Source organism: Galleria mellonella, unplaced genomic scaffold (genome assembly GCF_026898425.1).
Source record: "Galleria mellonella isolate WM207_F2 unplaced genomic scaffold, CSIRO_AGI_GalMel_v1 utg173, whole genome shotgun sequence".
Lineage (NCBI taxonomy): Eukaryota > Metazoa > Arthropoda > Insecta > Lepidoptera > Pyralidae > Galleria > Galleria mellonella.
The window spans coordinates 7,183,449-7,200,762 of NW_026442016.1; the positions used below are offsets into that span (position 1 = coordinate 7,183,449).

General features: G+C 30.9%; 1 protein-coding gene across 1 annotated transcript in view; it reads right to left on the minus strand.

Moving 5' to 3' along the window:
• LOC113515546 (uncharacterized) overlaps positions 1-17,314 on the minus strand; it is a 62,202-nt gene that overhangs the window by 18,332 nt on the left and 26,556 nt on the right. The window contains 1 exon segment of the mRNA XM_052893281.1: positions 2,865-3,003. Coding sequence (XP_052749241.1) covers positions 2,865-3,003 — 139 coding nt within the window.

The following is a 17,314-nucleotide window of genomic DNA, read 5'->3' on the forward strand; positions in this document are numbered from 1 at the left end:
TATGTATAATACATGCATAATATAGTACAGGAACACTGATAATTTCAGAGGTTTCTAATGTGATGTCGTAATATAATGGGGAGCCGGCAACGCTATTTAGTATCAGCATTGCAGCCGTGCGAAGCCGGGGCAGGTCGCTAGTATATCAATATACTTTTGCAAATAGTAAACAACTATTTGCATAAGTAAATTTTTAATTAATTCAAATAGTAAAAATTTTATTGGTGGTATGGTAACATATAGGTGGAGACAAGGCTGCAATTATTGCAAGGGGGTGTCGGGTGCAGTACAGTACAGGTTGTTACTCCCGGACAGACGGCTGACGAAGTGCAGTTACCCGCTATTCATGCCGCACTAAATGCACCCCGCGCTCTGTTCCCTCTTACTGCCACTTAAAAACAAAGAGACCGCTCTACCCTCTTTGTTACAAGAAACAACAACTCGGATATTCAAGGAACCAATATTTTTTTAGTGGAGCTTTAAAGTATTTGCATACATTAGGTATTACCTATTTATTCTTATATAGACATAAACGCTAAATGAGTTTATGTCTATATTATGAAATACAAGTTTAAAATAATAAATAAAATAAAAACAGGAAATCCTATTTATAACTTGAATATTACCATAATAGTAGAACAATTGGTAATATAATTGAGAAATACTCAGCTTTCTCTTTAAAGCTAATTTCGTATCAATGAAAACATGTCCAATAGTGAAATGAGCATCAACGTACTCAATTGCAAGCAGGTAAGTAAGTATCGCAGGGAGGCCAGTATCCTGATTAATCCTGTTCGGTTCACACTCGTGTAATTGGATAAAGGAGGGCCGAGTGCGGAGATTGCGCCCAGAACGCCCGCCCGCTAATCGGATAATAATGCTCCCGGACATTCTACTACGATGAAACTGCACTAAACCTTTCCTCATAACTCGCGAGCTACTCAAATTATAAAACAGCAGTCGGAAGTTAAACAATGGATGCTTTAAAGCTACTTGACTGAGAAACTTAGTTTATTCACTGCAAAGTTAGTCGGCATGGCGGCAATTCAAAAGCTTTTAATTTAAACGTAAATGCCCGTAAAGGGTGGGACATTTTATGTTATGATAGTCCACGTTTCATGGGGCCGTTAAAAAAAAATTCTACAGAAGCGATGCGAAAACGACAGCAATAAACTCAACTGTGATTGTTCAAGTTCCTTCGATGATGTTTATGGTACTAAATTAGATAATAAAAACTGCAATAATACTATCTTTATACTGTAATTATGAAGATAATTGTAAATGTTTAACAAATCAAAGAATTACGTCTGGTCGTTATCTTAAACCTGAATACTCAAGTCGTGTAATGTTAATTATAACGAGTTCACTTACACGTCCAATGAATTTCCAAAAAATAAAATCGTACGTCATAATTTTATATTTATTGATCAGACATCCTTACTACTATTACAAATGTAAAAGTAAGTTTATTTGTTACCTTATAGCGCCTTAGCGGTTTAACTGATCACTATGACATTTAGTATGCACGTAGTATATGGGATGGAGAGGGATTTTGGCTGCTTCTCATGTTCGGTAAACATATCTCGGTTAAACGGACGAAATCGCGAATTAAAGATACTTATCTTTAAAACAGACATAAATTTAAGTACCTACACTATCGAATTAGCGTAGAAAAATGGATACCTGTGCAGAATAGTACAAAATTGAACCTTTTAACTATATTTAGTGCCTGTGATCGATTTAAGTCTGCGTTTAAAAACTTTTATAATATAAAGTAACAGCTATATAATAGATATAAAATACGACTAACAATTCCTCCGCTTAAACACCGGTGGTGCGCAGAATCTACAATAATAAACTACTCTACCACGTCTCGTACTAAAACACAATTTACCCTCTGTTATTTCGGTGACGATTTTCTTCTCATTCCACGAATCTCCCCCTTGCCTTATGACGTGAATAATAATTTGTTTATTGTTATCTCATTTCTTCTTGTTTACTCCTTAAATTGGAGATTGAATTTCGCGAAGTAATTTGCTGTGACAGCCAACGCTTTTAGTGAAAATGAAGACATTAATAAATTTAGAATGAATTTAGGAACATCGACACTCTTAAATACGATGACTTATAATTTATTTTATATTTGTATTAGGATAACTAGATACATAGTTTCTATAATCGAATTCGACTCGTATATCGTGTTTTAAATGTTAATATCGTGCCAGTTACCCAAACTACATGGTCTTCAAATTAGGATAACATTAAGGATAAAATTGCAAAAATTATGACAGAATCTGAGGGATATTATAATCCTACGCCTATAATGATGATTTAAAATCTAATACGTTCATTTTTGTAAGATAGTCCGATCAATATCGAACCTGAGGTCTCGTTCAAGCAATGTGTCTTAAATAATATGTTGCAAAGATCATTGTGCGATAAGTTGAAAATGACAATATGCAGTCTGATACAAATTTATTTAATTTATTTAAACTCTAATACACAGTGAAACTATGTACATATGGCGAATTTAATATCAGTCGGCGTTCTCTACCAGTCAAGGATTGGGCAAACCGAGAAAGAAGTAGACGGTACCTACATTATTCAATTGAGGAAATATAATAATAATATATTTATATATTATAAACATATAATTAGACTAATATAAATATACACATAATATGTTAAATATATACAATACATACATAAATATCACTATAACAAACAATTAACTGTATTAGAAGAGCAAATGACACAATGTATGACTCAAACTGAGTAACCAGCAAGGTTAAGTTAAAAAGGAAAATGATGAAAGAAAGAGAACGAAATTTTGATGATAATGAGTATGTCAAATATTAGATTACCTTTCTTCTGGTCTATTTGCGGCGGGGGCGTAGCGGGCGAATGCACGCGTGCCTGTAGTGTTGCCAATAGTTTCCGCTTGTGGTTGCACAGCTTGGTCAGCTCCGCACCAGAAGCCGCTTGATATGGTTTACTAACCACCTGTGAATAAAACCAGTCGACTATTGAGTACATCAAATTTTAGTTAAACAAACAGGCGAGTATTAAAAAAAAAAGAAAGTACAGATATATATTCGTTCGTTGTAGACAGGGACACGGAGGCACGGAACATAAGTACATTAAATTAGTAGTAACTTCGTAATAATATGGTTAAATAGATAATTTATGTAATTTATGAGAGTTGGACATAATACTATATTTGTATATATTCATATAAAATAGAAAGTAATTAAAAGTTTAGAAATTAGAATTAAGTGTGTAACTCGATTATATTAAAGACTAGCGACCCGTCCCGGCTTCGCACGGGTGGGCATTTATACAACATTTTAAAAAGTGATTATTGTGATATAACGATAATAGTTGAACATGTAATATCACGAAGTTTTTTGAGTTATTGACATTTTCTTCAATATTGTAGAACATACTTTTGTTCTATCACCAATAGTTTCCGCAACGCACGCGACAAAAGATATTTTATAGTATTTTTTTACACCTTGAGTTATGTTACTAGTTTTAATAAGGATCCCTAATCTTTTCTAGCAATAAATATAGCCTATGTTACTCAGGGTGAATGTAGCTTTCTAATGGTGAAAGAATTTTTGAAATCGGTAAAGTAGTTTTTGAGTTTAGTCATTACAAACATACATACACAAAAAAAATACAAATCTTTCCTCTTTATAATAATAGTGTAGATAATGGTCAAATAACAAATAAAAAAATCTGTCATCTTTGGTGTTCAAACATATAAGTCAACAATGCTTTATTTTATTTACTGTCGAATATGCGATTAGATTACTCTCTGATATTGTCCATATGGTAAGGAAACTATAAGATTAAAAAAAGGTCCAATTACCGTGTAAAGATACCTACTCGTACTTGGCAGAAAATGTTTATATGTCATGCACGGTAAATGATAAATGCTAAACATTTTCTAATACGTTGCATAGATTATAGTGACTCTATGCCTTAAATGATACATTCAGAACGTGTTATCGAGCGACTTGAATCGATGTCTAAACGCCTACAGCACGTAACGAGACTAGCCAATCATCAAGCGTGGCATTTCCTGATTTCACGCCAACAGACACCATTTATGATCTACTTCATAGATCTAACACAATACATTGAACTGGTTCGTCTAATTTATTGCTTCGAATAAAATAACACAAATCGGTGTGTACTAATTGAATTTGTTACATCCTTGATTTATTGCTTCGCGGAAACTAGACTGGCTGTTACTAATATGGAATTACTCATCGTTGTGAACAGTCACATCATGACCGCAAAGATGAAGTGATTACTTGTGTTCGGTTGAGTGGTCAGGAGACTATTAAATCAAATATATAAAGGACAAATTACAAAATGGTCTTGTTTGGTTAGGATAATGTGCCCGATCTATGAACACGACCATTCATTATATACGGACGCCCACTGTGCACGGTTGCACACGCAAATTGCACTATGCTCGCCCGCTGACACAGCTACATATGAGTTGTAGGTACCTAATGTTTTACAAAACGAGGAAATCGGCGCTCTCACAATCTCAAGTACCATGAGAGTTGTTACCACAGTTATGCTAATAGTTAAGAACTGAGCGAATTAAGAGAACGCGAAAGTGGACATTGTGTTAACTTTAAAGGTTTACCTTGATACTAATTGTTTAAAAAACGAAAAAAAAAAAATAACAACAACTAGAAGTCAGTAAAAATCAATACTTTATTTATACATACAGAAAGTTATATATTAATTAAAAAAATTGGTACGACAAAGACATGACATAAAGAGTGGCTTCATGCGGCGAACAGGAGGCCGTATACGTCCTTGTACCACTTAGCGTACAATCACATTCGCACTAAACGTCGAATTATAAGTAATGTAATATGTAGACACAATGTTCTTTGACATTATCAAGTCGTACAACACAATACTAATTAAACTTTCCATGTTCAATACAAGAAAAATATTAACTTTAACTTATAAAACCAGTGTACAATACAGTACCTACCTACAAGTAAATACAAAAGCCTTTCTTTTTTATAACATTTTTTTTTATAACAATAATAATGACAAAGAAAGTGTACCAAATTATGAAATATTTAAATTGGACTAACGTATACTTGAAATTAATATCTAAAACAGAAAATTTATGAACTTTCTCAATCCTTTAATATTTATTATCAAAATATTACCTCTCCGTTTTCAAGGTATTTAACTTGATTTAAAGAAATCTTAACATTGTAATTATTAATGTATTTTATGTTTAGCAGTAAGTTAATTTTCTGCCTTGTATTGAAACAAAGGTGATAATAACAGCAAACTAAGCATTATGCTACAATGTATCTTTGTATGGGCTAACATCAAATCCACTTTAATGGGTTGTCTATCTGTCTACACGGGTAGATAAGCTCATGTCCATGCAGCACAATGCAAACGGTCATTGCAATATGAAACCAATCAACTTGATGAACGCGGCTGCCTCGGCGCGACAGTCATGCATGTCCCAATCATATCAAAATCGAACAGGTAATACTAAAATAATAACTATATTGTAATTAAATATACATCGATTATTACTTTATTTTAAAGAAATAGTGATATTAATTTACCTCTTCATATGTATTCAACAATATAAAAAAATCGATATCTAGCAAATTCCTTAAATAGCACAGACAATAATTTTCACTATATAATCAATAATTATTTAACGTTAGAACTGAAACAAGTAACGTTGATCCAGTAGGATCTCTACTTTTAATTGAAAAAATTCTTATAAAATCTTAAAATGCCCACAAGTATAATATAGGTCGATAAAACAATCGATTTGTGCAAACTGTATGCAATAGGTACAACGCAATCGTTTTATTTACGTGCGGCAACAAAATGTCGAGTAATTTGTCGCCGTATCGTCGGGTACTCGCCACTAATTAACGGGAACATTTACGGCTGCCAAACTTGCTTGTATCTGTACAACCTGCGCGCCCCTCCTCATCTCCACCCTGCTTGCAGTGTGGTGTGTATTTCTCTTTAGATGATCGACAATATAGCTCGTACAAATACGTTACCACTGTCGTACTTCACAATTGTCCGATGTATTTAACATTTGCTTTGACAATTAAAAGGTGAAAGTTTGTGAAAATGTTTAGATGTTTATTATTCCAACAACGTATAAACAGTTGAATGCATTAAAAACATAATTTTGCAACTCTATAGGTAATAACGTAAGGAAAAGCTAATGTATCGCTTCTGTCAGCACCATTATCTGTATATATAAACTTGTAAAAACTAAAAGTTTCCTAATATTTCAAATAGATTAATGTTCCAGTATATAAACAATCATTTTATGGCTATGTATAGAGCTATGTATAAACCGTAATTATCGTGTTCTAAAAAGGTAAGTAGCCATAAAAAAGAATTGACGTCCCCCTGCGGTAATCTTTATTTAGGTCATGCTCTCGTGAAAAGAGAAATAAATATCAATACAAGGACCGCCGATAAGTTATATATAAATAAATGTAGGTTTTGTATAAATATTGTTATACCCCGTTTCAATAGCATCATTACAATGGAAACTTGAAATATTTTCGTCTTATTTCCTTTGTTATTTAAAAATAACTATTAAATTACAATAAGAATGTAGATGTACCAAAATTATTTATAATCGCACTCGTGCGGCTAAATCTCAAGTACTGCAACACTAACATTTGGGGTGAGGGTTGTATTGTATTTGTGATATTGAATATCGGCGGCCTTGACCTAAATCGAATCATGGGGTTATATTTGTCATGTAGCACCTAACATCGCTTATTTGTATATCTTACTAACACTTGACATTAAAAACAAATTTATCACAATTAACTACACAAGTGTTGTTTTTAAGAAATACAATATTTAAAATTATAGAAATAAATGGTTAAATAATTGATTATGATAATTGATTGATCAATAACACTGTACTGACACATCCAAAGCAAAGTACCAAAGAAAACACTAAATACAATACCTATTTATATCTACAAAAGCGTAAATAACAAATTGTAGATAAAAAAAAATTCGCTTCTATATTATGTAAGAGTACAATGTATGTAATTTTATATATAATAATAATAATATAAATAAACTATCGAAGTGACAAACGCAGCGCACTACAATTAGATAACAACACCTACGACTTGTCATTGTATATGGCTCCATTCTACATCGGGAGCTGATCTCTGGGCTTACAATAGCCTATAAACAAAGGTTGTAGATTGTAGACAAAGCCGACGGCGGCTGCTAGTTACGTATCTCACCATGCATCGGAGCGGCGAAGCGTGTCGCTTACAACTGTCTGTACATACATTTTATTGTGCCATATGCATACAATTTAACAGACGCATGTTAGTTATTTTGTAGAAACAACCCCTGCTGATGTTATATCCGAACTGACCGTTAATAATGAGATACGTGATAATCTAATATATTAATACATTAATTTATAAATAAGTCTTATGTACCAGAACTAAGTAATTTTTTTATTACTTTGTTCGGAATATATGCTACAGACTCGGATTACTTGTAGAATATACTTTAATTATTTTTCTGGAAGTAAACAAGGTTACATAAGGACAGTGTAAAATAGATAAGGAAATCACAAACTGTTGAAAGCGTAATTTATTATCCGATTTTTGCATGTGATTTTGTAACGTCCCCTAGGTAAGAATTAAAATCTTCTACAGTACTTAAATAATAAGAAGACAGTACAATCATACTTCATGTATGATTTCCTTAGTTTTAGGAGGCCTATGTTCAGCAGTGGACAGTTAACCGCTGAGATAATAAAAAAGTTATGGCCATGTCTATTATTATGTATATTTGTTTATTTTTAGTATGAAATCATAATGTTACGTACTGCCCTGCGCATGCGCCTGCGCTCGGTCGCCACTTTCACCTTACTGTGTGAGAAAGTTGGAAGGCATTTAGAAACTAACTGAACGTTTGTTTTACGAGAAATAACTTTAGGTGGACTTACTCTTCATAATAATATGCTTTTATTCACGTTGGCAAGATTAGAGATTGAGAATTTTGCATCAATTAATTAATATCCCCTTTACTTCTTAAACGTCAAATACAAGATTGTTCAATTGCTAATCTATGCATACCCCAACCTTTTTTATGGGTGCAGGAATTTAATCATTAATTACAAAACAGCCTATTTTTTTATTTATTAAAATATGTACTTACATAAGTATCTACGAAGTAGCGCACATAAGTAGCGAATCTTGATATTACAATAATGTTGTAATAATAATAAACTACCTAAATATAGTGCACATGAAATGAAGATAAGTATATTACTTATTTTCTTGAAATATTATATATTTAGTTAGAAAAGGCAATAGAATAGAGAAACAGGTAATGGGATCCCAATTACTTAGATTCTCGTTTTGTTGTGTAATTACGACAAAATATGAGTAACTATACATTTAAGTAATTATTAACTTAAAACTGTAGTATGTTTTAATAGAATCGATCGAGCTTATAACAGCTCGACAACTCAATTTTATGAAGTCGCATAGAACGAAAAGGCCTTTGTTAAATAGATAAATTTGTTTACGATAAAAAATTCCCCTATATGATTTCATATAAAATAATCAGTTTATGTATTTACGAATTAAATTCATTTCATAAATTAAGGATTTAAATATCACCCACTTCAAATTGTTTTCAATAATTATTCGAATATGACTTTAATATTTTAATAATAATTCTAAATTCATTTTCTCTTCTTCCATGCGGTATAATAAAATCACAAACGATTGTGATTGAAATCGAACAAGACCATAAAATGCAAGGATCATGACCTCGATCGATCGCTTAAATGTCACTTGTATCTGTTGCTATGCGGAACAGCATTCGTTGTTGAAGACAAGACAATGAGATTCCATTGCAACTTCGAATAAATCGAGAGATCGTTTACATGACAAACGACGGGAAACACTGTGATATAAAATGCCACGACCCTTAATATTAAATTTAGTGATTTAAAAATGAATGTTATCCCGTAAACTTCAAAAGATTTATTATATAACTAACTACATACATATATATCATCTTTATAACAAGGGACAAGACCGACCATAAAGAAACCTCTTCCTATCCCATGCTATATTTTATATATAACACGTCTTCAAATTCCGATGGTATTAACTTTTTATCTCGTAATATTCTTATCGTCATATAAAAACTAAAGTCTACCACAAATATACTTGTATTTATGATTATGTTACCAACTGCAATTTAATCATTTTATTTTCAAAGAAGAATGCAGCCGAAAAGTAAACCAAAACACTTTAATAGCTAATAGATTTATTAGACGTTTAACATATTTATAATGGTATTAACATGTACTATATTATCTACGCTGCTCTCATACAGAGTGCTTAAAACTAAACTAAAAAAAAAAAGGGACGTTGAAAGTATTTATTCTAGACAATGAAAATAGCAAATTTTACGAAAAATATTTTGCTTTTCAAGGATCTACAACTAGATAGATCGAAGTATATCATATTTAGTTTCAAACATTTAATTATGAGGATCATAGGTTTTCAGGTTTGAAAATAATAACACAACTTTTCTCATGCGTCTCAAGTCTCTTCTGACTTTAACAGACAATGGTGCAAAAAATTAAGAATTTATGTTCAGAATCGTTCAAGTCATAAATAGAAGTGTAATAGTCCATAAACGTCCTAGCCGCAACTGACAGTGTAGTTGCGATGATATCTCTGTAAATGCACGACTCTACTCATGAAACGGCCGCATTATATTGATGTCTTTAACCTATCTATAGTCATTGCTAATTTCCCTAATTTTTTAATTTTGAATTTAATAAAATCTAAATTGTTGGTTGAACTAGGATATAAACTACAAAAAAAAAAAATTCTTTGATAATAACAGCATTAATCGAGTTATTGCTACTATACTTTGAATTTGACACTTAAAAGCAGATATTAAGGTACCCATACAATATAATTAATAAATTGACAAGCTACTAGCATAAAAAATATTTAGAAAGCAATGTTATTAAAAGCTAATAAAATTTTAATTTATGTGTTGTTATTCAAGCCTCATTATAAATCTTGCAAACATACTCGCGTGTATCATGTAGCAGCATTGCGGTATATAGTATATACTTAGTATATACTTCAATGTCTAGCAAATAAAATTTAAATTCACGAGACAGAAACTTGTTATTTTTTACTATACTTGTTTTGCGACAAGGCAAAAACTTTACATTAGGTACAAACCTATTATGTTTAAACAAGCATATCATACATATACAGATCAATGATTCAACTATATCGACCTTGAATAAAGAAAAACATGTTTAAATAAAATCGAACATTAGTTGAAGACGTGTTTGGTGATATTTATTGACTTACACTATATTATTTAGACACGACTACAGCATATTGTGTTTTATAATATGGATACTTCTTCACTAACTATATAACATATTTAAAAATGTGTTTAACTAATAATACTTTATTTCGATTGCATAACGTATGCACAGGCATCTTACCTACTAATTTAATAAAATTTAAGTAATGGTTTCAATAAAATTTACGGTGAACTTTGCATTAATAAAAATATGAATAATTCTATATTTTTTATCATATTAAATGCATCAGATCGTAAACAATACGAAAAAATCCGTCATCAATACGAAACCCCTCGCATGTTCAAAAAGAAACAAAATGTAATCTAGTTACCTTAGTTCTATATAATCCTACAAATCAAACTAATTAATAAAACAAATCACCATAAACTAGGAATAATATTTAATCGCTTCTTGTGCTTAAATGCATAAATAATAATTTTATGACAAACTACGTATTAAAACAAATTGCGATTCTTACAAATTGCACACATAAATAGCGAACTGCTATTATGACAATCAGCAGATACGAAGAACTGCTATTATTAAAAAAAAAAACACTAGTAACACAAAAAAAAGTTACTGAACAGATATTACTAAAAAAAAAATTATGGGACCAATCTATACATATATTTTTTTAATTAAAAAAGAATTTTCCAAATTGGTTTATAACTGACAGAATTATGAGGTAACGAACAAAAAAAATACAACCGAATTGCGAACCTTCTTTTTAAAGTCGGTTGAGAAACTGTATATCTATATGTCTAGATACGATTATGTTAAACTGCGCAAATTTTCTGGGTAAAAACCAAATTCAACCCAAAACTCCAGATAAAGATTATGAAATTATATTTAGTTGTTTTGATGCAGGTGTTTAACACATAGCATTTATAATATTTACTCTTACAGTTAAACACAATTTTGTCCTTTTATTCATAAGTACTCGTATTGTCTATGATACCCAATACATAGTACAGTTAAACAATAAAGCAATCATCACCACGTTGATACCCTTCAGTGACTAACGTTCATAATAATAGAACATAATTGACGTACTACAGTATACTCGGAATGTTTAAGTTATTAACGTTTGATTTATTTTAATGGGTGTATTGTGTACCTATAAACAAATGTTTTGTGATGCAATTAATATACTTACATCAGTCTAAATCTTGAGCAAACTACAACTTGTACAATTAGTGCCTGTTAGGCACATAACTCTCGATGAACATGAACGACATGACTCTAGATGAACATAACTTTTTATAAATTTATTATTTCCAAAATACCAACATTATTATAGAGTAAGTACGTATACTTACATATCTACAGCAATAGCTACGTGTATAGTGAGACCTCATGGCCCAATAATATTTAATTAATATATATTTCTTTAAAAATGATGGTCACTACTACACTTTGATTCTTGATTCTTTCTATAAAAAATATATAAGTGTATTCATCTACTTTTTATCCTTCAGAACATATCCCGGTTACATAAACGAAAAAAAATGTAAAAGCTAGTATTTAATAATAATATTAAATACTAGTTTTCATCGTCTACTTTAACTTCTTTTTAATATCAGTATTCAGCGCTATTTAATAACTTTATACCCACATTTTTTTATTAATGTAGAAATTACACTTAGTAAAATTAATTCGAACCAAGCAATTTCATCTTTACAGAATTATCAATTTAACAAACCAAAATAGCTAGAATTATGTTCATTGCGTTTCACTATACAGTTGATTTTCAGTCTTCGAAAAAATAATTGGAGGTATACTTTTAGTATGTTACCTTTTGTTTGACTATATTTATCTCAAGAATTGTTACCAGGATCAGTCTTTGGACTTAATCTCCTCTCCAATTTTACTTGGTCATCGATATCTTTTGTAAACCTTTATCTGAATTTATCAGTTTTTAAAATTTCCTATACTATTCGTAAAAAAGAATAATATGACTATCGACAGGGATTGAAGGCCAAATATTTAGTCTTCATCAGTTTCAGACCAACGTTCTCAAACGTATCTTTCCAGATATCCACTAAATGTATGCTCTAAATGATTTTTGTTTTAAATTTCAACTGCTATATCATTAGCAAAAATAACAGCCAATAGAGACTAGTCCCCATAATTCATTAAGACTGCATGGAGCACTATATTAAATAATAACTTGTACTGGATATTAAGATACAGGCTTTGAGCCTAATTTGGTCTCCAATCTCACACAATCTTTATTGTATAGCATGCTAATGTTATTTTTGTTTATTTAGTTTCTGGTGATTTTTTTACGAAGAGACCTCAGCAGAAAAATTAATTGAATCTAAAAAGACTCCTCTCTTCTCTCTCATAGCGTTGGTCTAGTCTCTCACACATGGACATTTTGTTATGCCTAGTGCGATCGATTAACCACTCCATCTCTTTATTAAAGGGTCATTTTCTATTACTTCCACCATATTTTTCCATTCATTTAACTGCTAAATTAATGAGATCATACCTACCAGAACACGTTCAAATCGTCTAGTTTATTGTTTAATATGTTCATTGAGTTTCCCCTTATGAGAAAATTCTCTATTTATCAAGGAATATACTTATTCGTTACCTTCATTTTTCTTTTGGACTATTCAAATAATATTCGAATACAGTCCCAAAAATACGAATATTCGAATATCAAAATTATCGAATATTTGCAAGTCCTACTACATTCGAAACATTTCTTTTTTTCCAAATCTATTAGGGATTAAAATTATAACATCTCAATTGTATACAATTATATAAACTCTGACCTATTCCACGACACGGAATGTGTTAAAATTTTGCAAACTATGGTATAAAAATGACGAAATACTATACAGAATATCTACCTAATCAAATGCAGTTTTGCGTGATTAATTGAATTTTGATTCGAATATCTACAAAATAAAGAGTTAGAATATAATAACACTATGTATGTATGAAAGTGCTCTTGACAGGTAAAAATTAAACGCGCTCAGTTAAACTTACATTCCAGATTCAATACTCGATTCGAATCTCAACCATCACCGTTCAAGAACTTGTTACGTCTATAGAATCGCATCCATCGCTAGCAGCACGTAAAGATACGAGTGGATCAATTCACTACTCAGACTAAATGTGAAATCGAGATCTCACCGAGTGCATCTCAAGACGAATGCTCGGAACAAAGAGGAATCGATGAGAGAGCGGGAGTGTGGGATAGGAGGCGAGTGCACCGACCTCCTCCCTGCGGGCCGCGGTGCAATTTGTACATTTCAAGTGCACACAAAGGCAAGGCGAGGAGGTCGCAGCAAGCTTTGACAGAATTAACTTGTCCGTCGCACAACTGCGAGTACAACTCACCTTTATTGGATTGGACCAACGGGACTAAATTTTAGATGCATGTTGTTTGTACACATTACATAGATGTAGTTCAATTTTAGGGAAAATATTCTATTATTATAGAATTATTTTCCAGATTTGATGCATCGCTATTTCAAGTAAACAGCACCTTATATACCAAAAGTTCATATTAATTGATATTCTTTTATTTTAGTATTAATGGTGCTATCATAGATTCATAAAACAAAATTACTGTACATAAAAATTAATAACACTTATACAATATAGTATTCCAAATCACTATAAGGAAAAGTCGTGACTTTCCTGCCCGAAACGTGTTATCTTTATTTCTCGTGGGAATATTTATAACACCTTAATCAATAAAATCAATAAAACAACTCTAACCAAATTTGTCATGTGTTTAGATCCAATAGTTAAGGATATTCGTTGATCTTCTTTTATAAACATAGAATATGTAAATAACCTTATCTATCATAACAAAAACCAAGCATGTTTGAAAGAGTTTATAATTATATACATCAAATTATTATTTATTAAATTATAAACTGTTTTTAATACACGGCATAATTAGTAAACAATCTTAATCTTATGTTTTTTAACAAAATAACAATACATAAAATAAATTAAATAGTGTAATGCTAAACATAAGAAAATCAGATTATACCAAAATGTACAGTGATTGAAAAATTTCAGTTATGCCGCTGTGTACGAAGTGGGGCAACTATAATAGCATAATTACTTATTAGGTAATGCTAGTGCGTTCTGAATAAATATAATAATGGTCAGAAGTGAGTCGGTTGAATTTAATGGCAATTTTTATGTCTGTTTGTCATGTTTTCTTAATATCGGTTGAGCATGGGTAGAGCTTGACCCTGGATGTGTCAAGTATTTTTTTAGTAATTTGATGGTACTATTCATGAAAATACTATATGCTATGTAGATGAGCTACATAGTGTTACGAGTAGTATGTAGTGAAAACGCTATGCAATTTAATTTTAAAATGACTTAGTAATGTATAAAGGTAAACACTCAAATTTAGAGTTTACTTGTAAGATGTTTTTTTTTTTTATTTTTTGCGAAAATATCCTTTAACATACACGCAAAAAAAAATAGAAGAAATAATAATTCACTCCTATTGAAATTCAATATAAATTGTAAAAATTATAAATTTTACTTTATGCAACTGTTGAAGTATATCTTATAAACAGTAACTTAATAGTGCAATAATGTACTAATTGGTATTTAAATTTTAAATCAGTTATCAATAGGAACCATATTCTAGATAAACCTTATAAAATAAATACAAAGAGGGAAGGGATTATATACCCAACCAGGTCAACCTACACACCGTGCCCACTAGAAACTATCGTGATTAATTCCTGATGAATTCGTCATAATGAGCTAACTGACCTGTTTTCTCATCTATTAGCCCATACTGGCATCCCACTAGCATATTCCGTTAGCGCAGGCGGAGTCGCCATTCCATTTTCACCATAAAAAAAATACAGAGACAAAACCATCGTGTTTGATTCTTGAACTCATCACAATTGACTAACTGACCTACTATCATCCTCATATATCATTACTCACTGGCCAGCATATACCAATGACGCAGGACTACCATTCTATTTTGACTTATTAAAAAAAGATATACATAAATACATAACACTTAAACCTTAGGAATGGTAACACGTTATCTTTGATATTTATTTATAATAATCGTATACCTGTCTTAATACCCATTAGAGATAGATATAGTCATATAGATACGTATAAGAACATGCTAACCTGGTTCCTGTCTCTTAGCATTAGTTACTTAGTATAAACGTACAGAAATAAAACAAGCAGCCATTATGTCGAATTATATGGTGCGAATAGTAAAATGTACATTGTAAATGAAAGAATACTTTACAGTCAGTAATAAATATACCTACATAGGTTTCACAGAGTAAATATTTTAATACTTCAAGTTAATCCCAGGGAAACAATATTTAAATTCTATGATAGTAATTTATGTATCTAGTTATACCAATTTCCTGATTCAATTATCACTTTGATTCTATGCATATGCAATATCAGTATATTCGATTTATTACAAAGACTTGAATTAAGTTCTTATTTATTTAATATATATCGTTTATTTAAATAATATGAAATATAATATATTATATAAACTTCACCATCATATTAATCTATCAAAATCACCATTAAATCTAATTCTAATTAATTTCTCATATAAATTGATAAACGATCTGCATTGTGCTAATGTACTCGTATCCAAGTGATTTATTCTAATTAATCAATACTAAATCGATTATCTAATCTCGTAGTTTTGTTGTAGTATATTAACCAGCACTGTACTATGTCTTCTCTTCGTGCCCTTATATGCCATTTCGTACCCCATCACCCTCCCTTTAGATCACTGCTACACATATCTCTTCTTAAATCCTCCTTTACTCGTATGTCAACGCTTATCTTACGTAGAAGTATTTTACTAAGAGACTCCGCAGCCGAAAGGAATAAAACTGTGTACATGAACTGTGTATACTGTTTATCACGACATGATATTAAATTCAACATATGTGCAAATATTATGTATTAAAACTTAAATAAATAAATTATTATTTATTTATTTAAGCCTGTTGACGCTAAGCTTGCTCCTGGCTTGTATTGACAATGTTCAAAAACTTCTTCAACCAATGCCATAAAAATGTTAACATGAAGAATTTGAGAATAAACCAGTCATTGCCGATACCCAAACAAATGTTGACAGTATATTAATAATAAAGTACACATAATCTGCGTATGAGTACATGAGAACCCATAAATGAATACCAGATGTTTTGTTTATATTTCATAGTTTAAATAAAATCGGAAAGTGTGAATCGAACTTGTATACCGCCTCTATACATTTATCATACTAAAATTGTTCTTATTTTACATAAACATTTAAAACATACTTATACTTTAATTTCAACTATAATAGTCATAGTATCAAATTTATCTTCGAATGTTAGTCCATCAAGTTTCTGATTTGTAGCTTAAATACATAAATATCATATATACAGAATTTCAGACTTTTAAATCACAATACAATTCAAATTTAGTCTCATATATGCAACTAAAAAGCAAATTCATATGTACAGCGTTTAGTTTTTTAGACAAATATCTGAGAAACTAATATCGACTTTGGAAATTTTAAAAATGATTATCATATTATTATAATGATCCTGGATTTAAGGCACAACTATATCCGTGGGGGATATATTACAGAATACTTTACTGTAAAATATTTTAATCCTTACGGGAAAACACAAAATCTGACCAGGTTTGGCAATGGATGAAGAGCCGGGTATCAGATGCGTACTTTGTGATGCCCATACTATGTCAATTCATAATACAAGAGACAGTTACTGCTTTCATTAACAGCTAGTATTATATATAGCTCAAACAATGTAAGGAGAATAAAGGAGAAAATAACGTGCGATTATACTAAACAAGTTAATAAGTGATGTTGAGACT